At 46.5% G+C, this 25,640-nt stretch overlaps 9 protein-coding genes across 9 annotated transcripts; 6 read left to right on the forward strand and 3 right to left on the reverse strand.

The window, feature by feature from the left end:
- Window positions 1-140: 140 nt before the first annotated feature.
- Window positions 141-1,958, forward strand: DFL_001488 (uncharacterized protein; the record flags this gene model as incomplete). Its single annotated transcript, XM_067630113.1, has 3 exons — window positions 141-207; window positions 275-1,400; window positions 1,475-1,958. The coding sequence occupies 3 exons, from the start codon at window positions 141-143 to the stop codon at window positions 1,956-1,958; spliced, it is 1,677 nt and encodes a 558-aa protein (XP_067492790.1).
- A 300-nt stretch (window positions 1,959-2,258) lies between these two features.
- DFL_001489 (uncharacterized protein) lies at window positions 2,259-4,252 on the reverse strand (the record flags this gene model as incomplete). The annotated part of the gene is made up of 2 exons (XM_067630114.1): window positions 2,259-3,325; window positions 3,382-4,252. The coding sequence occupies 2 exons, from the start codon at window positions 4,250-4,252 to the stop codon at window positions 2,259-2,261; spliced, it is 1,938 nt and encodes a 645-aa protein (XP_067492791.1).
- Window positions 4,253-6,505: 2,253 nt separating this feature from the next.
- Window positions 6,506-7,722, forward strand: DFL_001490 (uncharacterized protein; the record flags this gene model as incomplete). Its single annotated transcript, XM_067630116.1, has 2 exons — window positions 6,506-6,862; window positions 7,006-7,722. 2 exons carry the CDS (start codon window positions 6,506-6,508, stop codon window positions 7,720-7,722), a joined length of 1,074 nt encoding a protein of 357 aa, XP_067492792.1.
- Window positions 7,723-10,020: 2,298 nt separating this feature from the next.
- Window positions 10,021-11,319, forward strand: DFL_001491 (uncharacterized protein; the record flags this gene model as incomplete). Its single annotated transcript, XM_067630117.1, has 1 exon — window positions 10,021-11,319. The coding sequence occupies one exon, from the start codon at window positions 10,021-10,023 to the stop codon at window positions 11,317-11,319; it is 1,299 nt and encodes a 432-aa protein (XP_067492793.1).
- Window positions 11,320-11,586: 267 nt separating this feature from the next.
- On the reverse strand, window positions 11,587-12,199 carry DFL_001492 (uncharacterized protein; the record flags this gene model as incomplete). Its single annotated transcript, XM_067630118.1, has 2 exons — window positions 11,587-11,847; window positions 11,915-12,199. The coding sequence occupies 2 exons, from the start codon at window positions 12,197-12,199 to the stop codon at window positions 11,587-11,589; spliced, it is 546 nt and encodes a 181-aa protein (XP_067492794.1).
- A 3,382-nt stretch (window positions 12,200-15,581) lies between these two features.
- On the reverse strand, window positions 15,582-16,567 carry DFL_001493 (uncharacterized protein; the record flags this gene model as incomplete). The annotated part of the gene is made up of 4 exons (XM_067630119.1): window positions 15,582-16,098; window positions 16,167-16,249; window positions 16,308-16,412; window positions 16,469-16,567. 4 exons carry the CDS (start codon window positions 16,565-16,567, stop codon window positions 15,582-15,584), a joined length of 804 nt encoding a protein of 267 aa, XP_067492795.1.
- A 327-nt stretch (window positions 16,568-16,894) lies between these two features.
- On the forward strand, window positions 16,895-18,493 carry DFL_001494 (uncharacterized protein; the record flags this gene model as incomplete). The annotated part of the gene is made up of 3 exons (XM_067630120.1): window positions 16,895-17,008; window positions 17,175-18,332; window positions 18,392-18,493. 3 exons carry the CDS (start codon window positions 16,895-16,897, stop codon window positions 18,491-18,493), a joined length of 1,374 nt encoding a protein of 457 aa, XP_067492796.1.
- Window positions 18,494-19,541: 1,048 nt separating this feature from the next.
- Window positions 19,542-20,060, forward strand: DFL_001495 (uncharacterized protein; the record flags this gene model as incomplete). Its single annotated transcript, XM_067630121.1, has 1 exon — window positions 19,542-20,060. One exon carries the CDS (start codon window positions 19,542-19,544, stop codon window positions 20,058-20,060), a length of 519 nt encoding a protein of 172 aa, XP_067492797.1.
- Window positions 20,061-23,277: 3,217 nt separating this feature from the next.
- On the forward strand, window positions 23,278-25,544 carry DFL_001496 (uncharacterized protein; the record flags this gene model as incomplete). The annotated part of the gene is made up of 2 exons (XM_067630122.1): window positions 23,278-23,645; window positions 23,714-25,544. The coding sequence occupies 2 exons, from the start codon at window positions 23,278-23,280 to the stop codon at window positions 25,542-25,544; spliced, it is 2,199 nt and encodes a 732-aa protein (XP_067492798.1).
- Window positions 25,545-25,640: the final 96 nt, after the last annotated feature.

The following is a 25,640-nucleotide window of genomic DNA, read 5'->3' on the forward strand; positions in this document are numbered from 1 at the left end:
CGTTTAATCGGCACAATTTCTATTATTTTTAATTATTTCAACGGACCCGTGAAAATCCCCCGAGTCTCGTGCATGTATTGCACGATCTCGAGACATCCGATTTCGAAATTCAAGAAAGAGGATTATTCAACTCAGCAAGGATGACGACAAGATCACCATACCTGCTAGACCCCATAGACAACTTTTGCGCTATCAGCGGACATTCAAGTATATAAGACATATCTCACCCGACTATGCTAGCTTCAAACTCTAACTAACTATTTCTACCTTCAAGCTCTCTTAATCGACAACAAACTCTACATAACAACAGGCTACGCCCCCGTCATCGAAAATGGTACAACCCGCGTCGCCTCGTCCCCATGGATCCGAGTAATTGACCTAAACGAACCCTTCAACCTAAATCAAACCGCCTCAGTAACCACAATCCTCCCACCCTCCATAGTCCCCGTCAACATCCCCGACAACCAAGGCGCATCATTCTGGTGGGATCCTGAAGGTTCAACAATAATATATACACAAGGTGGTGCTACGATTGAAGGGTCCGGTGGTGTTATTCGAGATGCGAATTTAGTTTCTTTCGGTCGTCCCGGAAAGTCTTGGACGGGGGGGTATAATTCTGCGAATGATTCGTTTGAAACGTGGGAGGAGATAGATACGCCGTTTTTGGGACAGACTGGGCAGACGTTTTCGCTTCGTAGGTTTTTTGATCCGGTTAAGCGGAAGGGTTATATCTACGGCGGCGCTGTTGTTGGTGATGGAGGGGGCGACTGGAATCAAATCTTGACCTACGATGCAGTTCAGCAATCCTGGACGAATCAAACGACTCCCTACGGTAACTTCGATAGTGTAGGAGCCGCGGTTCCGTTTACGACAACAACTGGAAAGGTTTTGGGAATTGTTTTTGGTGGAACATTGAATGGGACGCCATTGTCTATGGAAACGATATTTATCCACGATACAGAAACAGATAACTGGTACCGACAGCGAACCAACGGTTCACCACCTATCCCGCGCGGTCACTTCTGCGCCACAGTGATAAAAGCGCAGGATGGAACTAGCACGCAAATTCTGGTTTTCGGTGGCTTTGGAGAAGGACATCCGTCCGATATTTTTGCGCTTTCATTACCGTCTTTCACATGGATCCAATTAGAAGAGCGGAGTCCAGACTTTTTGCCCGGCCCAGGCATTAGATTACAACCTTCATGCGACGTGGTCAATAATAGATTCTTCACGATATTTGGCGGAAGGAGTTTGGTAGGTGGAGATACAGCAAACTGTGATACACAGCAGAATGCACTGTTTATGTATGATTTGACTGAAAGAGAGTGGATAATTGATTATGATCCGGCTCTGCGGGATTATACCATACCGGAGCCGGTATACCAGGCGATTGGTGGCAAGTAAGTAACTTCTTTTCTATACGTGTAACGTGATCTTTCGGATAAAAGACATTGACAAGGCGGGGAATAAATAGTTCGTCAGGAGGCGCAACAATGATAGAACCACCGCAAGGTTTCGCAGCGCCCACAATGGCAGAATTATTCGCCATAACCACTCCAGCGACGACTACATCCTCATCGCCAACAGGCACGGAAACCACTATACCACCAACAGAAACTAGCGCTTCAGGAGGGAAAAAAGCGAGTCCCGGCGCTATCGCAGGAGGCGTAATCGCCGGTGTGATCATAGTGATCGGAGCCTTGGCATGGTTATATTTCAGAAGGAAAAATAGGGTAAGGAATCTTCCTGGTTTACCGTTCGCGGAACCGCCTCCACCGCCGCCGAGGGCTGGAATTGGAGAAGTACCGACAGACAGAGCGTACGCGGTGGAGGTTGATGCCTTTCCTCCAAGACCAGAGATAATGGAGCTGAACGGGAACGGTATATTGAAACCGCATGGCGGACCTCCGATCGAGTTACCGGTAATGGAATTGCCAGTTGATCCAAATAAGCGGTAACCTCCATGATATGGATCTTCGAGTACTCTGTATGAATAGATGGATGTTTGTTTAGCGCTAGATTTAGGGATTTCTTGAATACCTCACCTAGGTATTTACGACTTTTAATGATACCCGTTGAACGAAATTCCTTGAGATGTATTATGTTTTAGCTATGGCTAGTGCCTAGGATATATACTAAAGTATATTAGAACGCCCGCCGAACCTTAACGCCTCACAAATGCTTTACAATAATCACCGCAATGCAATCAAAGTAGTCGAGCTATACAATCGACTAGAATGAAACAAAGATATGGAAGTTCAGAGTCTTCTCAATCTTTCTAGTTCTCCCTCAATCCATCCCCTACGCTTCACCCACCCTTCAACTCCCCCATTAACTACTTCCCACACTCTCAACCACCCACCAACTTCTTCATCATCCCAGACATCTCCAGCGAATCTAGCGTCGTACTTTGCCATCCTTGTCTCGTAAATGCTCCTTAGTCCCCAGTATCTATCGACCCCGGATATACCGGCATCGTCTGATCCGCTCCATAATCTCCATTCCGAGTTCGTAGGATACAGCTCTACTGGATAGACGGGAGTAAGGGCGAATGGGATGGTGTAGACGTCCCTCCAACCAAGGACACAAGTAATAGCGCTCGTTGCTGGGTCGATCAGAATGTTTCCAATGCTCAGGGAATTGTGGAATAGCGTGAGCTGAGAGTATGCCTCTGGCACTGACGGCAGTAAACCAAGCAAACCAGCCAGTCGTCGCTTCACAGTTCGGATCTCTTTGTACCTTCCGTTATTCCCTCCAGCGGCTAACGACAAGGAACTTGTCTCTGCTGATTGGAAAACTTGAAGACAAAGATCGGCCAGCTCTGTAACTGGTGCTGAGGCTTCCGGGTCCTGGCTCGAGTCTTCGTCTGTCCCGAGGAATGGGCCCAAAGTAAATGTTTGTTTCGGTTTTTTAGCTTCCATTTTGAAGTAGATATTCCCGATTCGATCAACGTTTAATGAATTTGAAGCAGTTGTCGACCTCATGATTTGGCATTGCATTCTCGCTAGGCCATCTAGCAATGAAGCCGAGCGTTTTCTGTCTTTCAAAGCAGAGGGTATTCCACCTTCGAGTGATACGACGCTACGACCCCTTAGTGTTCTAATAACCATAAACGGGACTCTAGAAGCATTTGAAGGGTCGAGATTGTGATATGCGATTTCAGGTGTGGGTATTGAGGGAGAAGTTCGGCGTATGAAAGATATCGTAGCGATCTCAGATAGCATTTTTGTAGGTTCCGAAGGGTTGGATGGGGTATATGGTATCAAGATTTGGTATGGTAGAGTCGGATTGTGGATTGAAAATAATTTGTAGTGGCTTAGGGTATCTAACAGTGCCGTTAGCTATATTCGGCGGAAAGGAGCAAATGGTGAAAATACCAACCTTGAAGAACTAATCTTTCTGTTCCGCGAATTGGCACGCCCATTTCTTTAAGAGCCTCGAACAGGCCGGATACATTGAAACGTACTGGCATGACCGTTGCCTTGTGATGCTGCGAATATTCCCGGTCAATTTCCTCCCAAGATTGGCTTCCTTTCAGGGCATTGATATCGTTTCGTCCATCTTCCACCCCATCTGATGTCGACGGAAGCGGTACCTCTTCGATTGGAGGTTCAAACTCAATTGAAGTATAGAACTGCTCCTGTTGCAACTGATCGTTCGCCAGGTCCGAATCTTCCCTATTCGGCGGCGTGCGTGCACGTTCACTAGCTGCTATGGATACTGGTGGCTCGTCCGCAATCCGGATTCTCGGTGTAACTCGACCATCTGATTCTTCATCTGATGACATGACATCATTCGCTGGCACAACATTCTTCTGCCAACGGTATACATCACTTCCTCCTCCTCCAGTGGTACCACCATTCCTTTGCAATGGTGCATTTATGGCAGCGCCGTTATGATGGGTATTCAAAAGATACCGCCCACCAACTTCCTCCCTATTAAAGTCGTGTAAAAACTCGCCATTATCGTCCCGTTCGCTCCTATCGTCATCATCGTCATCATACCCATCACTATCCTGATTCTCTAAAGAAAGAATCTCAGAATCCTTGAATTCGTCAGAGTCGTCTCGTAGTTCTGCTGCCGGTGCGCCTCGTGAACTTCTAGAAGGCACACGCGTGGAAGCTAGAGGTATATGCGAAGGACCATTGGGAAAAGTCGATGGGTGCTGTTTGACAGGCGACTCGGAACGTGTCGCCGTATTGCGAGAGGTAGCGCGCCGGTTAATGAAGTTTTGGAGGGAAGTCATGATCATTTGGTCGTCGAGGTCGTTAAAGCTTTCGCATGGTGTTTATGTCGCATGGTGTTTATGTCGTCAACAGAAGCCGCACAGGAAGACGTGTTGTTGCCGTGTAACCATGGCCACGTGAGTGGGTGACGGTGCTTGCTCCTGTGTTGCTGGCCTCAACACATTCTGGCTTCCCTACGGATTTGTTAGACAACACGAAAATTACAACATATCGATCAGAAATCATCAGGTCGAGATGCTATAAATAATTTTAAACATGTATGATTGATTATCCATGACAATTTCATCTCGGCTATATTGAATTCCTAGGAGGAAGCTCCCTCGGGCTTCATTTGAACTATTCAAGGAACTAAAGTTTCGCAATCGCCCTCATCAATTCCTAGCGGCTGGTTAGCGTCTAGCCTTGAGACTAAATTCCTAGTACACCTTTCAACATCGATCTAGGATATTACAGGTTCGGAGAAAACTCTAAGGACTACTATACACTACTATACATTCTGGTCACAGCCGTGAACAGCCATCCGATAGATCAGAACAAAACCGTACTACCTCTCTCAGCCATCATACATTTTTGTAACCAGCGGTTATCATCAGTGTGCAGAAAAGTAATAACAATAGCGAGATGTGTCACATGTAGAAAGCAAGTGGAGGTGGAGTTTGGGGAGGTACAAGAGTGCGGTCGGCAGGGTAGAGGCGCTTTGAAAGAAATTGATGTGTACGTTAATGCAACTGCTAAGTGTGATGGAACAGATTTTGTATATGAGGAAGCGGATGATCTTAAAGACGAGCCAACCTGGCACCTTAATAGGCTTTACCGTGACTGTAAAGCTAATTAACTAAGCAACTGAAAGAGACTGACTGTTATTTCATAAACCCCAGATGATGAGATCCAGAGGTGATTCAATATTCGGGAGAAGATAAACTCCAACGCAGTTGAGACGTTTTGCAAGTAGACAATTAAAGGTTGGGAGTAGGACTAATAAAACAACCACCGGAATTAGGACCGGCTCCGGAGACATCGAAGCTCCTGGAAGGACCCGCTTTGTATAACTGAATACGAGCTATAAAAAGCTAGGCCAAAGGTTGTGTAGAAGAAGGCCCAACGGCACTTATCTAAAGTATTATTCTCTTCGAATGCTCCTCCTACTCATCCTCCTATGCATCTATAGCCTACTTTAGTTTCCGTTGTCTCGCAAACCATACCCCAAGGCGAGTTTCGATTGAATTAGTACAGCTCCGCGCGGTAGCTGTCGCCAAAACTCTGCTGTATCAAGTTCATTTTCGATAATTATAACACCGCGGGTAGTCAGGAAGTATATAATCTCAGAACTGGCCCTATAAAATTATAGCAGGCAGCTAATTGGCCAGTGTTCCCGCATAAATATAATCTGCAGAAAACTTTTGAATGCAAAGTGCTTTAAGCTGTAGATAGCCCTCCCAATTTTGACCTCCAAAAATCCCAAAGTATGACAAAGTGTTGCGTCTCCATCCACCTACAACACATTTTCCGCCTCCAGGCTTAACAGAAACAAACTTTTCCGCACCCTCAACAAGTCAAGACTGGTTGGCGCAACGGTAGCGCGTTCGACTCCAGACAGTTTCCAAAGCTGATGGCAATCGAAAGGCTAGGCGTTCAAATCGCCTACTGGTCATATCCAACCTTCTTTTTTGAGATGGTCAATTTTTTTACCGGGTAAAACTTTCATTTCGCTCGTTGACATGGTTGACGTCTAGGGTCAGAAACGGCTAATGTGAATCGCGAAGAACCGTTCCCGATTGGGTCTTTTTCCTCTTCGAGAGTTCTGGAAAACTTCCGTCTTCACGTTCTCGTGTCACCACAGATTCCAGATTCAGATGTACTACTCCGTACGTACTGGTTGGCTTTTCAGTGGAATCTGGAAGGTGTAGTCTCAAGTTTAGGTAATTAGACTTGTTCAGGCGGATGTTCACTTTTCTAGGAAATTATGGAAGCCATGTATACATGTAAGCCCTTAGGGAGATGCATCATATATGTGCAGCACGGGTTTAAACCTGACTGGTCGGTTTAAATTCTATTTAACTCAAACATGCTAACCTCTACGATCGTTCAAAGCCTCCTCTTGTTGTTGCGTTTTAAGTTTCGAAGGGCTAGTCCGTATCGACGCAATTAATCTCAAAAATTACCACCTCGTGGGAGGCCGTACATGGAGTTCGGAATGCTACACCCATGATCCATCAGTCTTCCAAGATCTACATAATCGAGGAATCCCACGATATATGATGTGGCCGCCATATACTACATGGGTGCTCATAGCCTCCCTCAGTTTCTCAAACGCCTATTTTCTACCAATAAACCCAAAACCGGTCGAACCCGATCTCCTAAATCTTTCACTAGAAGATAGTACCGAGGATTCCTTTGACGGCATAGAACGGCCATCAACAAGTATTCTCGAGGGGACGAAGAGGTTACTCCCAGCACTTGAAGCCGCAGAGAATGATTCCCCAACTTCAAATCTGAGAATAACGGGTCGTATTTCGCTACCCGTTAGAAATCTTCATCATCCAATAGCTGGGTATCATGGTAACACCTCTCGTCAAATATCCGAAATCCTCGGTGAAGCAGCAGATATTCCTCTAGTACGAACGGCAAGCGGAAAAAGTCAAGCTTCCAGTCAACAGCGTGAGGAAGATGGTATCGTGGTAGCCACAAACAACATCCCATCAAATTCCCGTGGCCGTTGTTTTGAGTTTCAAGCTCCGGAAGGGATTTCGTTCTACAGTCGATAACCCTATCCGACTTTGCTGAGGATGATGAAGTTCCAATCGGTCTCTCATTCTTCACTGCGCCCGGTTGTCGCAAAAATCGGGGATTCGTTGGATATCTGGAGTTAGACAGAAATTCGGTTACGGGGAATACAACATGGATCTTGAAAATCTGCAGCAAGCGGTCTCGAACCAATTTAGTCCTCTTCCTGTATACGGCGGTTCCAACAGCGAAACCCCTCTCTATAATACTTCCGATGGAGATATCAACGAAGATATCGGTTCTCGTCCTAATGCTCCACTTTTTGATCGGCCCGCCCGAAGAGATAGATCTTGATGAAAATTCACTCGCAGACACCATCGATGACTGTCTGCAAGAGTTCAATGTTCCTTGGGCGAAGCTATCAAACACCGCTCAGGGGCGAGAGCACGAAGAAGAGAAAAGAGAGGTGACCCGCCATCTGCTGCCAGAAGAAACCGTCCCTCGCCGTGGTATGCAAATCCGAGACTGCCAGAAACTTTTCCAGGATTACTTCAGGCTCGCCCAGACATTGGAATGCCCTAGGCCCCGATATAGCGACGATAAATTAGATTCGGCGCATGTGGCTTCGAGAGGCAATAGAGAGGATTCCGACACAATCGTAACCAATATGAACAACAATCAGGTGGGAGCACCCGCGCATATCGCGCTAGACATAGGAGATTTTGATTTCGCGGAAGAAGGCGATAGCTAGCTTAGTGGTGATGATCCAAATGTAGTCCGAATTGGCGACGAAATCTTCATTAGAGGATACCCGGGGCCTTGGCTATGGGAACTCAATACGGACTCACGAACTGCTGGTCTAGAACTTTGGCAATACTCGGAAAATCGTGGGGAAGCATCTTCTGAGGATAAAAGTTTGGGTCGGGGCTGGATGAGTGCTGGAAGTAGTGTTGTAATTAATATCACCTGTACCTCGGCCTTGTTCTCCTATTTGGAATGTTCACCAGTTAGCAATGATACTACCAGAAAACTTTCTAAGCTGGGGAAACATTTCCTCTGCAGCCTTGATCTTTAGCCGTACCATGTGCTCTCGTATTCAGACCATATCAGCCGCAGCGCCATGCACGGCTAGTCCCGTTCATCGTGTGGATGCGTGTTGCAAAAATCTAACACATTGGAATAATTACTTTTTCCCGTATTGCCAGTAAAGTATATGTAGCACAAGGAAAGCTTGTTTTTTACTGGTTAAACCCTCCCTTAGCGTCGTTATAGATGACTTAATCAAGACTGATGTCCGAGCTTGGAAGCGAATCGACCAATCAAAGCCTGATATTAGCTAATCAAAAATTTCTAGAGTTCGCTGCTGACTGTGGGGAGAGTGAAAATCATGGTAAAACATGACTAATTACTCAGTAGAAGCCTACAATGGAACTATTATCCATGGCACTGCCACTTTCCAATGAATCAAAATGTTTGTGGTCTGTGGGTTTAATTTTCCAATCTGATGGGAATAGTTTTCCCAAGCTGGAACTGTGAACAACACGGAGATTCCCTGATTCGGGATTACGTTGACAGATACCGACATGTTCTCCACCTGAACATCCTTGACTGACGGCACAACGTCAGCAGGATAGTGGGTCTGGATCTGGACCTCGCCCTTCTCAATAGGTAAGTATTCAAGGGGAGCTTCTATCGGTTCTTTACTTGACCAAAGCCATTCTATTAAAGTGTTACCAAACCTCAAAATCTGCAATATTCTACAACCGCTATCCATATATCTCGAACAATTTTTTCCAAACGCTAAGCATCCATATACCGACGGCCTCAACTTCCTACGCTTTTTTTACCCCCACGATGCTCACCCCAATCTCAAATACTCTCTACGACCTTGTCGTCAAGGTGGCTGTCAATCAACACAATAACGAGCTCAAAAAAACGAACAAAAATAATACTGCTTCAAAGACAGCGGAAAAGAATCATGAAGATAACGCAGGTGCTTTAGTACCTTCGGGCAGAGACTCTACTTCCACGGAATCAATCTATAATGAGAAGTCGAAACAGCGAGAATAGGGAAACGGCGGGATATCCATGGTGGGAAAACTTTCTTGGAACTCAGATCTATGCACGATATTGAAACAGGAAATCGATACATTTATTAGATAATAGGATTAAAAAAAGGCTGTTCATTAGTCCATAATGTTCGAGAATCCGGTTCGTTATCTACGGGGTAATTTGGAGTAGTTGTCTTTGGGCTTGGAGTTGATGTTGTATCACCTTGGCAAATTTGATTTAGAACCGCCATTTCTTCGACGCTTCGGTCTTAATGTTGAACGGATCTCTCGTGCCATCTTACATGTTAATTACTTAGTAATTGTGAGGATTAATCCCCTCTTTAGAGGATTCTTAACTAACCCAATTGTGGATTGCTGGTGTAATTTTGAAGCCTCCTGTGTTGTCACTATAATCATTTATTCTACGAAATTCCTAAACGATATTAACCTGCTGTCCAGGACTGGGCTCAATCCAGCAAGGATCCACCGTGCATTTATCTTGCCTGAAGAGGGCGCCTAGATTGAGGCTAGGATCCAAGCTAAGAGTGTGCATGCAGGAATTCCAACCAATCAAACATGTATATTTGACTCAGCGAATGCAGCTTCAAAAGCTTCCTGAAATTCTGAGAGCCTCGTCCAGAGAAGATGGCAACCCCGCTCAGGGGCGCTAGCGGTCTTGCTTTCTTTTAAGTAAAGCGGTCTTCGTAGAAAGTTATGGACGTGACATCTGCTTTTCACCGATCTTTCGCAAATATTTCCACCTGAATTCGATCTGCAGTTATACTACTCTGCCTGCGGAACTTTCCCCATCGCGAAGCGTAACATTTAAATTTGGTTTTTTTTGAAGATACATCTGATCTTCTTTGAGGGATATCTTTTTAAATAAACTTATTTCAGAAAACGGTTTCTGAGAGAAAAAAATGACTCGTTTGTCAAGAAACGAATATAAAGTCGGCTGGCTTACAGCCTTATCAGTCGAACTATCTGCCGCTATAGCAATGCTCGATTCGCAACACGATACGCCCAGAGACTATAACTACGATGCCCAATCCCCAAATCGTTACATATTCGGGGAAATCAACGGCCTCAATATTGTCATAACAGCTTTACCCGATGGCGTCTACGGTAATACTTCTGCCACCAGAGTAGCCCAAGATTTCCACAGAGACTTTCCGAACTTACGACTAAGGTTTCTTGTGGGAATCGCTGATGGTGCACCAACGGAGAGGAATGACGTTCGATTGGGAGACGTTGTTGTTAGTACACCATCAGGAACCTCTCCTGGAGTCATAAAACACGATTTCGTGAAATCTCTTGGGGGAGGGGTATTCCAGCAAACTGGTAGCCTTTCTAAGCCGCCCGATGGCATACTTCGCGCCCTCCCGCTTGTCCGACGGTGGCCAGAGGAAATGTTAAGTGCGGCTGTCTTTCAATTACTTGGGAACACCTTCGAACAAGATAATTTTAAGATACTTCGCCCGCCCGTGGGTGGTGATAATATATTCCGCTCGGATTATCACCATAAGGGTAAAGAATCGAAACCCTGCAATCCTGCTCTCCTTGTGGATCGCCAGCCCCGCGCCTCCTGGCTCGAGATAAAGAAGGTTTCAGGAGTGCCACTGGATTATATTCGCTGGGGCCACGACGACAAAGATGGGTACATCTCTACTCCGCCACCTCGAATCCACTATGGTACTATCGCATCCGGGGATAGTCTCGTGCAGGATGGGGAAGCCAGAAAAAGGGTCCAAGAACAGACTGGAGCATTATGCTTTGAAATGGAAGCAGGAGGCGTTATGGACGTTTGGCCTTGTTTGGTAGTCAGAGGTATCTGTGTCTATTCCGACTCCGACAAGAATAAAGCATGGCAGGGTTATGCGGCGGGCACGGCAGCTGCCTTTACCAAATTCCTGTTGATGTCAATATCTCACCCTCGAGAAAGAATTCCACCGCCGAAGTCCCTTGGATCTGTTTGCCCTGACGTCTTTGACCCCAGTGCAGCAAAATACGTAGAAGTTCTATTGGCATCACCAGCTGCTGATGGAGGTACCTCCACTTCGGAATACCCTCAACCCGATTTCATCCGTGAAAAGGAATTACTACCTCTCACCAACCAAGTTATTACCGTCGGTGGGACTAAAATCAACCAATATGGGGACTCTGTCATAAACGGGCGCCTTTCGATAAACGGTGATCAAAAGTTTGATGCACAAGAGAAGATGACATTTACTTCCAAAGAGGGAAGGACTTTTAATGGATCACAGACATTCATTACGAAAGGCTCGATGCAGTTCTAAAGAAACAGACTATTGTAAAACCTCTGTATACGGGACACACACATGGATATGCTATCTATGTAATCTTTTACGACGGCTTGAACATTGTTTTTCCTGTCACCCTTTGCGAAATTTCATTGTTGCGCGTGTGCCTAAGGTCAGATTCTTCTATTTATATTTATATAAGGCTCAGAAGCTCATGGTTTGATGTATGTGACGTAATATATGTCTCCTGAAAGTATAAGACAAGAAGTGACCTCATCGCAAAGTATACAGGGTTCCAAATAACTACTTAGACGGCCCATCCTTTAAAATACTCTCCGAAAGATCTTGTCGAATACTATATATAATTTCAAAGTCTGATTCGACATCTAGTTCAACGCCAACATCGTTCTCGATTCCTCTTTCCAAATTTCGAAAGCTAAACATAGTCCATGGATCTGAGCCGACGTCCTCGCTGATGTATCTTCCGATTGGATGCCAAAAGGTGTCATTAACAACTAGCTTGTTCGTTGGATATTCCTTCTCGGCCTGCATCACCGCTGCTAACTAAGTGGGGTGTCAGATCTTATGGCTTGTCTGTCTATGTAACAAACATTATACGAGTCGTACTTACCTCACAAGTAGAACCATTGAAATGGCTGCAGATGGTGTTTTTGTACTCTTCGGTTTCGTAGGGTTGTCGACTGGAGCTGGAGAAAGGCTCGTAGCTCGCATCCAACTGCTGGTATTGGGGACTAGGCTGCATAATATTGAAATTCTCGGCCGTTGTCAGGAGGGTTGAGGAAGAAATGGAAAACATTGTTCCAGCGTCATCAGTATAACTTCCACCCCAGCTAGAGACGTCATCTGAAGTATCCGCTTGTAGGGCAAGAATTGATTCCCCTGGACAAACCCCCATATTGGAAAAGCTTTATAGGAATTAGGTAGCTGATTATCAGAGACAAAGTAAAAGAGAAGCTATACTTCGTCTTCATTGCTTGGGTATAGCTGGCTGTCAAATAAATGATGAAGGCTTTAATGGGGTATGTATCATCGTATTTATAAACCCATTGTAATCTAAAGGGATGATTACTCCTCTCTGTGTGGTCGGCTTCATATCGGCTGACTTCACTCAATGTTCTTCTTCCGTATCTGGCTTAAAATTTGCCCTTATGAGTATTATTATTTCTAGTCCAAGACATAACTCCTTCTACAACCAAGCAATATCAAACAAGCCACGTATCTACAGTACACGTTACTCAGCGTTACGCTGTGACATCCCCTTTTCCTTTCCTATGAATGGAATCGTCAATCAAGTTTTTTTGTAACAGAAAATTTGTTTTTTGGAATGCGAGCAAGGAGCAGTCGCCATGTGTGGGTTGGAGAATTTCTTACGGAAATTGAACAGGCCTCGATATCGGTCTAGCCCTTTGCACCTCCCAATTGTTTTCCGTAAATTTCCGAATATAGCCAAAATTTCATAGAACGCGGAGGTCGGCGTTTTCAGCTGTTGGGACAAATTTCCTCCTTGCTTTAAGTTATATTGACTGCCCATTCATGCGCGTGTGAACGTCAAGCTTGCAAGCTTTCGCAACTAGGAATTCAAGCCGTCGGCCGTCCACAGATCTAAGTTTGAGCGTTTATACATGGGGTGTTTAAAGAATAGGTGGTTGGTAGAGGGCGCACGAAAATTTAACCCGAATTGCGATATGTAAGTATATCAAAGGGTTTGGGAGACTGGTACCTTAGATAGCTGTGCGGGGACCGATTACCGAATCTAGATTTGCTACCCAGCTTTCATTCAAACCCGAGGCGATGGCATTTCAAGAATGTAAGATGCTTTAGCCTCCAATCATCGCGTGCGGTGCCCATGTCAACGGATTCTGTTTCAGCGCCCATCAGGCCATGCTTACATATGCATCAAGCCTTGCCGAAGGATCTAGTGTTTCTAGATTTCTAGAGGATTGGAGCCTCGAACCGTCTACCAGCGATAGGAGGCACCTATTCCTTTCCACTGTATCGCAAACCATGCTGTGGTCCGACAGGACCGGCGTGAGTTACGTTGGTAGTGACAACGCAAACAAAAAGTTGGGAATCGAACTATCACAAGGCTAACAACGGTTTAATCCTAAGGTAAGATTTCTCAGCAGTCAGCCGAGTAAGGCCAACTAGCACGCGATCCCACTTTTGAAACGGATCGCTTTTTGCGAGGCGCGGCGGTTTGGATCCTGGCTAACGGTACAACTTTCATGTTCACCCGTTGGAACATCAGGTTTGGTGTGCAACATGATATCACATTCCAGGTAAATGCAAGTGTGCATGGCAGATCGGGAGGGGGGTTTTAACTCGCTAGTTATCGTATCTTGTCGCTTATGTGGGCGAATGCCTTAGGACTTATCCCTAGCTTTAGCACTTGGGGGGAATGTACACTGCCTTTTCGTCTCGATCTATCCCGTGAACCAGGCCTGCAGTAGCCTTCCAAAACGTGGGGTTTAGGATAATGTTTTAAAAAGAAAAGTTTGCCTGCATGACCTCTCTATTTTGCGAATTTGCCTCCGCAAGCCCCGTATTCCAACATCCAGATCCCGTTCCAGTGTGCTATCGTATTGGAGGGAAGACTAATACGATGATATTTTAAGCAAAAGCAACGGCCTGTATTTCCAAATGCTTGAAGCATGCATACGGCCAGGCGTACTTGTAGACATGTACAGGTACATATGCAATGATTAAATTCCAGAATTTAAAACTCAGGAAGTTTTGTTGGGATCCAATGGTGAAAGCCTTAGGCACAAGGACCTGGCTCAGAACAAACCGAATACTTTGCACCAGTCGTTTGTCATATAAGCATCGGGACTATAAACATGGGCTCAGCAAACTTTGGGGCCTGAGAGATTTGAATTCGAAGATAAAAACTCTTTTTACTGAAAGAACAGGGACTCCGGAGCTCTAACTTTTCCTGCCATTTAACAAATGAAAGGTTATGTCGAGACAAGCACTACGGGCTTATTTGCCGTTCCTGAAGATTTACATATAGCTAGATAGGAGGTGCCTACGGCTCCAAGTTTTTCTTAAGATTGTATCCGATGCATTCATTATTGGATAATAGCTAGGTATATCGATTCGAAAGCGTCTAGATTTATTCTGTGACATAGGGCACAGTTAAAATCAAGGAAACTAGGCATCCAACTTCTGCATAATGATGTCATGAATGTATATTTCTTCTTCTTTAAAAACAAGAATTTTGTATACCTGATACAGCCGCATTGCATTTTCCATAGGCAGGAAGCAGATGGCTGGACCCTTACTTCGATCTACAAGGCATTAACGTACCTAAGTATGCATCTACAGAGACGAGGATTTCCAGTTGCCGCAACGGATCTTGGTGATTGGCAGCATATTCCAAGTCGGTTTAAATGTTTAGCCAGGAATTGTTGAGTAGGAATCGGGGCTTGGATAAAAGCTTAGATAAAGACATGAGCTTTTCTTCGCTGTATTTCGAATAACCTACACATTTACTGCAGTACTGGGAGATTTCACCAAATCATCCGTTGCGAATTCTTAAGAATATACACTTCGCGGCTTGATCTTGGGATTAAGGTCTTCGTTTTTATCATCACAAGATAGAAACAATGGGAAATCTTGTGACAGCTGGTGTCCTGGATGCAGCCTCAAGCAACAGAAACGAGGTAAGGGGTTTATGGTCCGGGTCTGGTTTCGGGCACAAATTTCCGGATAAGTTATCTTATTGTTTCCCGGAATTTTCAGGCTGCAGGATTGGAATTGGTTCTAGGAAACAGCGGCTCAGCCCACAGGCTCGGCCAGTATCAATGGGAATGCAGTGGGAATGCCTTGTTCTGAGTAGTTATTTTGGAGAAACCGCCTTGCAAAATCCCCTCGAGCTTTGGTCGGCATTTTAAATAATAATGAGAGGGAGTGAAGAAGAAAAGGGTGCGTTAATCCTATGGAAACAACGACAGTATTTCAAAATCCAACACAAACCTACAAGGATTGGTGTCGTACAATTAGGATTGTGGAATGTGAACGAGAAACATCCAGCTTCGGATAGTTAGGTAAAAGACACTACCAACTTTTTGAACCCCATCGTGACATAAAATGTATTTGATTGTTATTGCCAATCTAAAATCCGGTTTTTATCGCCTCTAACGCCATGTATGATAGCCATGAAACGTTTAAAACATCCCTATGACCGTTCCTCGCTGCTAAGATCGTACACACAAACTCGCATCCTGCAAGTTGTCTTCATTATTCATGCCCCCTCTGCAGGCACCTCCACACACCAACTAGTAGACCCATCTGTAGCTGGCATACCTGCCAGCCGTTTCACTTTTTCGGATAATCTTGACGACCATGCCTCTTTTCAATCCAAAATACTTGGCGACTGGGTCAGCCTGCTGGATTCTTGGCAGCTGTGTCTCCTTCAATCTGTACCTTTCTAACAACTTTCTCTTATCCTCTCTGCTCATCAAGACGTGCTGTGGGACTAATTCGTGACGCGTGATATTGACTAATAGATCCTGTTCCAAAAAGCATTCGATGACACTCGGCGCAACCGTCGGAATTATCTTCGCTGCGGACGATGTCAAGGGTGCCATTGTGATGAAAACACCGGTATGAAAGTTGTGTTCAACTATAGTATGGGCGAAGACACGCATTTGCTTGATACCGATGGAAGGTTCCGGGGAAAATTCGACCCAGATTGTACCACAGGAGTTTGGGATTAGTTGGCCGGTTTGGCTGTCGGTGTTTCGGTCGATCATTGACTGGGATGGCTTGGCAGAGAATGTCATCTTCTTGCGCCTGTAGAGTGGTTTATCTTAGCGTGTGATTACTACGAGTGTAAAGCTCAAGCTAGGAGGAGGCCGTACTGAGGTCTGCCATCGGAGTCGCAGTATTTGACCTTGAAGTCATCGAGGCTGATGTTCAGTTCCTCTTCTGTGAGATCGTATCCCTGACAACCGTATATCTTAGCATCAAGCTTAGTTTGATGAAAGGGTTTCACATCTAACCCTATCAGCGATCATCTCGTGTGCTGTCCTCCAAGCGCGGTAGAGGCGCGAGACCTCTCTGGCATCTGCATCCGACATTGTCGTGGGGTTCCCCGGGAATACGCTCTACAATTTAGTAAGGATTAGGCGATACTGAGAGGACGACAAATATTGGCAGGTACGGCGGAGAATTCGACGTCGGTGAAGCTGTCGATGGTGATGGCGATGGATGGTGATGAGCAAGATTCGAGGTTGAAGAGTGCGGCTCTTTCGAAGAACATTTTGCGACCCTTCTCAACGCGACACAAACCGAAGTATGAGCACGTGATTGTACCACGTGATCTCAAACATGACCTTACTGCAACACATCAACACATCTTCAGCCCACCACCAATGAAAAAAATGCCCGCGGCAAAATTCCGCCAGAGAAGAAAAAAAAGTAAAGCAGGGTCCCTGAAGCAGAAGCTACAACGTGTCGTCTCCTTTCTCTTACTCGCCACCAGTCAGTCGAGTCCTCGATATCGCCGTTCTTCCAATTTCATTCCTGGTAGTTCAGCAGTTTTTTCTTTACCAAATTTTGGCCATATTACAAATTATCCGTTGTCACAATGGCCGACGCTGCAATTGAACGAAAAGTCAAGCCCGAGAAGCCCGATGAGGCCAAGTTCCAAACGGAGCTCGCGCAGCTCCAGAAGGAGCACGAGGCTCTGATGAAGAAGCTGGTATGTACGATTGAGCTACCTTAGGCTATAGTCTTGAGCTACCTGATGGGTATGGGACAAGATTAAATTGGACTTTATGCCATTTGCCGTGTCTGTCTTCGGGTAGCTACATGTCGCATAGTCTTGGGCGTATGGCTAATATATACTGACGTTGGGACGAATTTAGAACGAGGTTAAAGCCAAGCTCGATCTCAGCAAGCCAGCTGGGGCCAATGGCGCTCAGAATCCTGCCCAACAGCGACAATCTGTCCTTAGAAAGGAACTCGGAGAGATCCGAGCCACGCAATCCACCAAGAAATCCTCGAGACAGAGTCTATTGGAACGTCAGAAGGCTCTCAATGACTCTATCAACAACAAGATTGCTGCGCAGAGAGCTGCACGTGCCAAGATTAACTTCAAGTCGCCCGAGGAAATCGATACCGAAATCAAAAGGTTGGAAGGACAGGTCGACAGCGGAGATCTCAAGTTAGTTGATGAACGCCGGACATTGGATCAAATCTCGAACTTGAGGAAGCAAAAGAAGAACTTCGCTGGATTTGATGAAGAACAGGGTGCTATCGATAAGCTGAAGGCTTCTTTGGCTGATATTCGATCGCAACTCGATGACCCGGAGGCTAAGGCTCTCTCGGATCGGTTTACCGAAATCACTAAGGAACTCGACTCTATTAAAGCCGAACAAGATAGTGTTTTCCAGAACCTCAACGCCCTCCGTGACGAACGTACACAGTTACAGAAGGAACAGCAGGAGAAGTTTGGCGAAATCAAGGCTCTTAAGGATGCATACTACGGTGCCAAGAATGCCTACCGAGATTACGAACAAGAAGCCTGGAGGATCAGAAAGGAGAAGCAAAGGGCCGAGCGTGAGGCTTATGAGAAGAAGAAGAAAATGGAGGTTGCCAACCAATTGCTCGAGGAAGCCAGCTTCAAGGCTTTCACGAGTGAGATCCATACCTGCGAGAACTTGATCGCCTTCTTCGATCCCGAGAGCACTCCAAAGAAGGCAGACGGACCAGTCAGCCAATACAAGGCCTCTATCGGAAGAACCATCACTGAAGAACCCAAGGGAATGAAAGTTTTGAAGAAAGACGAGGAAGACTACTTCATTGGTGGAAGCAGCAAGAAGAAGGGTGGAAAGAAGAATAAGGCTGCTGGCGCAGAGGCTCCTGCTCCTGCCAAGTTCTCTCTCTCATTCGGTATCCTCGATGAATTGAGCAAGGTCGAGCTTCCGCCACCGACTGGACCCGAAGACGTGCCAAGCGTTGTCGAGAAGCTCAAGGCCAAGCTTCAACACTACAAGGACAACCAGGAGAGAGTTACCCAAGAAGTAAGAATATCCCCATCCAATGATATTATAAGCAATAGTCAGCTGACGAGCATTCACAGAACATCGTCAAAGCCAAGGCTAGAATTGAAGAACTCGAAAAGTTGGACCGCCTTGAAGACGCCGTCGGTGACCTCTCCGTCGCCGACGGTAAAGCCGAGTAGAAATCCGAATTACGATTTAAAACCAATTCGACCATTCTCATCACTCCCTTTTTGCATTTCCTATCTCTTTAACTCTTCTTCCAGCGGCGGCAGATCCATGCGTTGTAAACATCATGTAGATGCATTTTCATATACAAAAGTTTTTAAAACTTTCTCCTCATTTTCTTATTCCCTTCTGTTAGGTAAGGTATAAAACTAGGGAAGAGGTGGGCGTAGCAATCGACGACATGCGAAAGATATGTTCTCCTTCTCTTCCCTTTTTTCTTCTGCATAGCTTATATATCCCCTATATTGTTACGGTCTCTTATAGGGCTCGGCTGTTTTTTTCTTCTCGTTACCCGAGGGGTCTCGTGACGCTTTCATAATTGTATTTTATGCGTATTACTATCGTGTTCCCTGCGTGGATAGGTAAAATCAATAATAAGGAAGCCGGCGGATGTTTTCTCTGAGAAGATATTTGATGATTAGCTCTGACAGAGGGTTACGGTAAAGTAAATGTATTCTATCACGAAAGTACTAAAACATGCGGGGGATTTAATATTTGGGCAGCAGCGCGAAAACCCAGGTTTAACTGCCCATACAAAATACCACACAATGCGGCGTTGCATACATACATATCATGACACCTTGGAGTAGAAAAAAAAAAATTAAAGTCACAGAGAATATTAAAATACCAAGCCTGTAGATAGTCTTGTGTACCTATAGATAGATCGGGGTGTAATTTAGAAAGGCAGTATCTGTTTCGGCTGTGTACTTATCATATACAAACCATAAATGTAGTAACGTTGGAGGCGAAGCATGCGACGGCAAGAAACACTGCAGGATCTCGAGAAGGCTTCGAAACATCAACATGCGGGGAAAATAATAACAAAAGTGGGGAAAGTACAGTTTGAAGGCCAAGCTTACAAGTCTCCCATCTCATCGCTACTGTAACATTTCAAGAAAAAAAAAAAAAAAGTTCGTTAACGCAGCATTCATCGACCATCAGCATTGTCGGCACAGTCTAGGTATTCTCGCGGTATATCGACATCTGCTACGGACGATAAAAATGGAGGCTGTAGGCGCCGCCGCTAGTATCATCGCAATGATAGATCTAACCGCCAAATTCACCAAACTTTGCAAAGCATACATCAGAGACGTCAAAAATGCGGAGGCGGGCGAACTTGCGTTATGTGATCGAATACTAGCGACAGGGAAACTTGCGAAAGAAGTCGACGGCTTGATCCACGGACCCGACAAAGACAAGCTTGAGAGTTCGGCAGATATGGAAGGCGCACTGCTAAAATGCCAGAATATATTAGAGGAAAAGCTGAAGCCAAGGGGTAGGACTCGACTCAAGCAGTTGGTCAAAACTTTGAAGCGGCCGTTGGATAAGACCGAAATCAACAAAGCTGTGGGAAATCTCAAAGCATTGGAGGATACCATCCAGTTCGCAATAAAGCTTGACGGGTTGAAGGTCGTTTTGTGTATAGATAAGACGGTGGACAGAATAGCTGCTGCGGTCGGTAGGATTGCTGGCCTGCCAGTCGCCGAAGGTATTTCCCTCATTTCATACTCTCAAATATAGGTGTATCGGATCGTGTTAGCTAAAGGCCAATCTCAATTGAAGCTGCGGTATTTGGCTCATATGAAGACCAGTACGAGCCAAAGTACCTCCCGAATACTAGAGAGTAGCTCCTTGAAGATTTTGAGGTACGGAAAGCTACCCGGCAGGGTGACACGATGCCTATCTTTTGGTTATCCGGCGCAGCTGTGACGGGGAAATCGACAACTTGTAGGACCTTTGCTAGTCTCCTTCAGGATAAAAATATGCTTGCCGCTAGTTTTTTTCTTCAAGAGAGGCGGTGGGGACCGTGGCAATGCTTCTAAATTTGTTACTGCGATAGCTTCGGGGCTTTGCGCACATTGGCCCGAGTTACGCATACATGTAGCAGTGCCCTAAATAAGGATTCGGGTATATCGGCGAAAACAATCAAAGATCAATTCGATGCTCTCGTTCCAGGTCCCCTTTCTTTGATATCGGGAACTTCTGGCGCCGAGAGCCCCATCTCTGTCGTTTTAATCGACGTACTGGATGAGTGTGAATACCGAAAGAGCGTCCAGCGTTTAGTTAGCCGATTGGGAAAACTTACTATGCTGAGAACTGTGGATATTCGAATTTTTATCACCAGCCGTCCGGAAACTCCTATCCGAATGGGTTTCGAGAAGATAAACGGGACGTATAAAAATCTCGTACTGCACGATCGAAGCAACAAGCTCCAAAAAAATTCTAGAATATCAATCAAAAAGTCACATATCGAAACTCAGCCTCACATATCTTCCAGTTTTCGACCAACTCTTGGTGAGCAGGGATGAAGATGACGAACCGATGGTTATTGGAAAAGTTGGAAATATTTTGGGGGTGATGCATATTCCAGACGACCCTACAGAATCAATTCGACCTTACCATCTCTCTTTCCAAGAGTTCCTCCTGGACCCGAAAGCTGAAGCAGCCACACCTTTCTATATCGGTACGGAGGGACCACATGGCAATTTGACGAACCAGTGTATTTCCCTCCTTGCTAAGAGCCTTAAGGGAAACATATGCAAACTTAACCTCGAACTTTCACGGGGCTCGGCTGCTCGAAGTATAGTGAAGAAATGGTAGGGATTCACATAGGGATAAACTGAGTTTGCCTCGCTTACACGGAGACCGGCTTATCGATGATATCGATATTCAGTGTATTGATTTTTCAACTGACCAGAAACATCTTCTTTGCGTATCGGCTGGTGGGGTATGATCTCGGAGACATGGATGAACCCTCATTACGATATGAAGTTGGTTCTGGAATTATCGTTTTTGCAACAGTATCCCGGCATAAGCTCATCGTGGGAACAGATGACGGCGAAGTCAGAATTTTCGATGAAGGCTCAAAGAAAGTGCTTCATATACTTCAGGGAGGCGGTAATTCCAAATGCACAACAACCGCAAGCACTCGCACCCTGAAAAACTCTGCGCGGTCAGACTCTCAATTATACTCCGAGATGTACCTAGCCTCCGCCTCAAACTTGACGCATTCTACCAAGGTACGGCGCTTTGATTCTAAGGATTATAACTCTCCGGTGATACAACAGACGTTCAGGATTCCTCCGGCATGCGTTGCATACATTGCCTTCGGTCCAATCGACGCTACCATAGTTCTAGGTCTGGTGAGAAATTCGTTATGACGATCGGTGACAACATCGACCGTTGGGATCTTAGCGACAAGATACCTACCACCGAAAGAATAGCCGAGAACAGAAGTGAAGTCTTAGAACTCGCAAACATTTCGAAGACGGGACGACGAGATTCTTTCAGCAGGCACTGACGGAGTTGTGAGATTATGGGGCCTCGATAACACCCCGCTTCGGGTAAAGACCTACAGTCGATAAAATCGGGCAGGGCTCTCTGGCTCGATGAGTTTGTGCATTCGAGCGGTATGGCCGCTTCGGTCCGGTAGAGTTGACGCCTGGGACCTAGAAATTCTACCCCTTCCGCTCAAAGGGGGAGGACACGGCTGTCAAAATGGATCCTTTGTGTTTCTCGCCGAACGGTCGCTTGTTGGTATCGCTCGAAAAAGGAAGCAGCCAGGTCGAACTTTGGACTGTAGCCTGAGAAGCCCATGGCCCCGTCAAGTGCAGGTCTCTTGTATTTTCAGCAGACTCGGAGTTGCTCGCCTGTACACAGGAAGATGGGAATATCAAAATCCGGAGCACACTTTCAGGGAATTTGACCTACGGATGGAAGATGAATCGCTATCCTTCTAAAAATTTTGGTGGGCGCTTCGGTACAACTCTGGGACTTGACTTCCACACCTCCGATTATCAAGCTGGTCGTAAGGGAAGCACCCAGCATGGCCGGATCGTAAACAAAAAGTGCCGTTGGTGTGTTGCTATGCTATCTTCCATGGCGATTGCCGATCGATCTAGTTCCACCGCAGGGCGAGGAGCGATCGAACTCGTGCAATGTTGTTTGTCCGTTCTTCATGCAAGATAACCAGCACTTGGCCTGGGCGGAGTCTAGAGATGAATGCTCTATTTGCGACTCCTTTGATTCTATTTGCTTCATGTATGGAAAAAGGGAACTGAAAATGAGAAAGCATTTCCCTGTGAGTGTTGATGAGAGATGTCTTAAGGTTGTAACCGACAATTGTCATACCTCGAACCCGCAGAACAAGGTACTATGCAATTGGGGGATCTTGGACCTTAAAAAATGTGCCGAATGCGGCGAGGATGAGAAGTTGCCACTGTTCGAAACAGATCCTTATACGGTGCCGTTCTCGTCCCTCGCGGGCTGGATGTGACCCAACGCAAGCAAGGTCCCCGAGGACGTGCCAAGGCAAACCTTTCCTAATGACCCCATGTCTACAGTACCAGGTTTTACGACAATGCTTTTGCTTGGGTAACGGGTGGCGATAGTTTGGTCGAAGAGTGCGTTGTTACTGTTGGATAACGAACTAGTCTTGGCGTTTTCCTTATCGCTGCAAACCAGCAAAAAAAATCTCTGCGAACAAAATTTAGTAGGGCTTCCTCCAATCCGCTGCATCCCATCCCACATCAACCTCCATCAACCTCCTCCTCTTCTTCTCTGGTCTCAATTGACCCTTTCATTCGACGACAGCTGCCCCTCGTCGCATCGGGTGTCTTCGTTGATACCTCTTTTACAAAGAGCTTCAGCTCTTTTTAATTTAATCCGCAAGTTTCACCAGTTCGAGTTTCGCATCCCACCTTTTTGGTCAGAAAACAAAAAAAAACACCCCGCCACGATGCTTTCCACAATCCGTACCGTCCTTCCAAGGCGGATAACTCCCCGAATTGCAAGATATGTTACCAAGGCGATTGGAGTTGCCAGACAGCCAGAGAAATCTGCTGCATCGTTCGTTATCCCGAATGCCACGCCTTCGTACCGAACATTCGCCACTACTCGTCTACTGCTCCAGGAGGCTGCAGTTCAGCAGGATGCCGGGTCGCAAACCGCTGCAACTGCTCCGGGCAATCCCACCACCTTCGCTGGACTGGCAGATATCGGAATTGACCAGAAAATCGTCGATACTATCACCAACAAGTTGCGATACGAAGATATGACAGAGGTTCAGGCCAAAACTATTCCCGTCTCCCTTACCGGTGCCGATGTGTACGTTGTTCAATCTTTGCATTCATAAAATTCTTACCCGGAACTTGACTAACGGCAGTATCTTTTAGTATTGCTCGGGCAAAAACCGGTACTGGAAAGACCCTTGCCTTCCTCATCCCATCTATCAGCAAGCTTCTCAAGAGCGGCCTGAAGAAACCGGAATATCCACAGAATATTGGCGGTAACAAGTCGTTCGCAGATCCCCGAATTCTCGTTATTTCCCCTACCCGGGAATTGGCTGAACAGATCGCCAAGGATGCCCATGTCCTCACCCGAGGTACCAATCTTCATATCTCCAGCATGGTTGGTGGTACCGGCAAAGCCTATGCGCTCAGAGACTACCACCAAAGGGGTGCTAATATCTTGGTTGCCACCCCTGGCCGTCTTGCAGACGTTTTGTCTGATCCGAACTCCGGAGTTGACATGAAGAATCTTGAAACTCTCATTTTTGACGAAGCCGACTCGCTTATGTCCATGGGATTCGAGAAAGAGGTCCAGGAAATCAGAAGATACCTACCCAAGCAAAAGCAGACTCTCATGTTCTCCGCCACCATGCCCGACAAAGTTCGTAAGATGATTTCTGAGACCATGCGCCCCGGATTCAAGTTCGTCAACACCATCGACCCCAACGAGGCCGAGACGCACACCAAGGTTCCACAGCACGTGGTCGTATGTGAAGGAATGGAGAACGTTCACCCGACCCTCTTCGAATTGCTCCACCGTGAAAATAACAAGGCCAGAAAAGCGGGTGAACCTTTCAAGGCTATGGTCTTCTTCGGTACCGCTCGCGGAGCCGAATTGGCAGCAATGATGTTCCGTCGTATCAGGCTCCCCGGAAGCGATGCCCACCCGCTGTTCCCGCTCGATTTGATCCAAATCCACTCCCGTCTCACTCAATCCCGTCGTACCGAAGCCGCAAATGCTTTCCGACGCGGTGAAAACGCCATTCTGTTCTCTTCTGACGTCACCGCCCGTGGCATGGACTTCCCCAACGTCACCCACGTCATCCAAGTCGGTACTCCGTCGAACCGCGAGCAGTACATCCACCGTATCGGCCGTACCGCTCGAGGAAAGAATATCGAGAGCGGCCGAAGCGTCGGATACCTCCTCCTCAGCGACATCGACGCGCAAGTCGCTCTCAGAGAGCTTCGAGGTATCAAGCTTATCCATGACCAAAACGATGATTTGGTGTCCAAGGCCGCCAAGCTCCATGATGTTGATGCATTGCACCCCAAGGCTTCAGAATTCGCCAGAGCTATCGTTGAAGCCTGCGGTCGTCTGGATTCCTCGCTTTTGAAGCAGGCATGGACTTCACTGGTTGGAGCTTACACCACACAGGGAGTCGATAGCATGAACCTTATCAGGTCTTTGTCCAACGTCGCCAAATACAATTTTGGACATGAGTACCCAATGCCGGTATCTAAGATTTGGGCCGCGCGAATGGGAATTCCATTTGATTCCGCGGTTCGAAAGGGCTGGATTTCACCTCAGGAGGAGTCCGAAGTTCGTGGAAGAAGTGCCGGTGTAGCTTACTCGTCCAGGACCGGACGCATGAATGACAGTTTCGACGGAGAGGGGCAAGGAGGTTATAGCGGCGGAAGCCGGGGAAGTAACCGTGGCGGATCCAGTTTCGGTGGTCGCGGGGGTTACGGCGGCCGATCGGAGGGTGGCTTTGGGAGCAGACAAGGTGGAAGTGGAGGCAGGAGGGAAGGTGGAAGCTTCGGCGGCAGACGAGAGGGTGGCAACTTTGGCGGCAGGAGAGAAGGCGGCGACTTCGGAGGTAGGAGAGAAGGCGGCAACTTCGGAGGTAGGAGAGAAGGTGGCCGTGGTGGCTACGGAGACAGATCCGGAGGTGGCTTCCGGCAAAGGGGCGAGAGACAGTCCCGTGAGGCGTACTAATCTCACCACTGATAATACCAGAAGTCACAGGCATCTCTTTCCCTCCGTATAGCCTGACGACGACGACGAAACGCTTCTTAAATTGTACATATTTTC

This window comes from Arthrobotrys flagrans (assembly GCF_004000055.1).
Source record: "Arthrobotrys flagrans strain CBS H-5679 chromosome Unknown unitig_3, whole genome shotgun sequence".
Classification (NCBI taxonomy): domain Eukaryota; kingdom Fungi; phylum Ascomycota; class Orbiliomycetes; order Orbiliales; family Orbiliaceae; genus Arthrobotrys; species Arthrobotrys flagrans.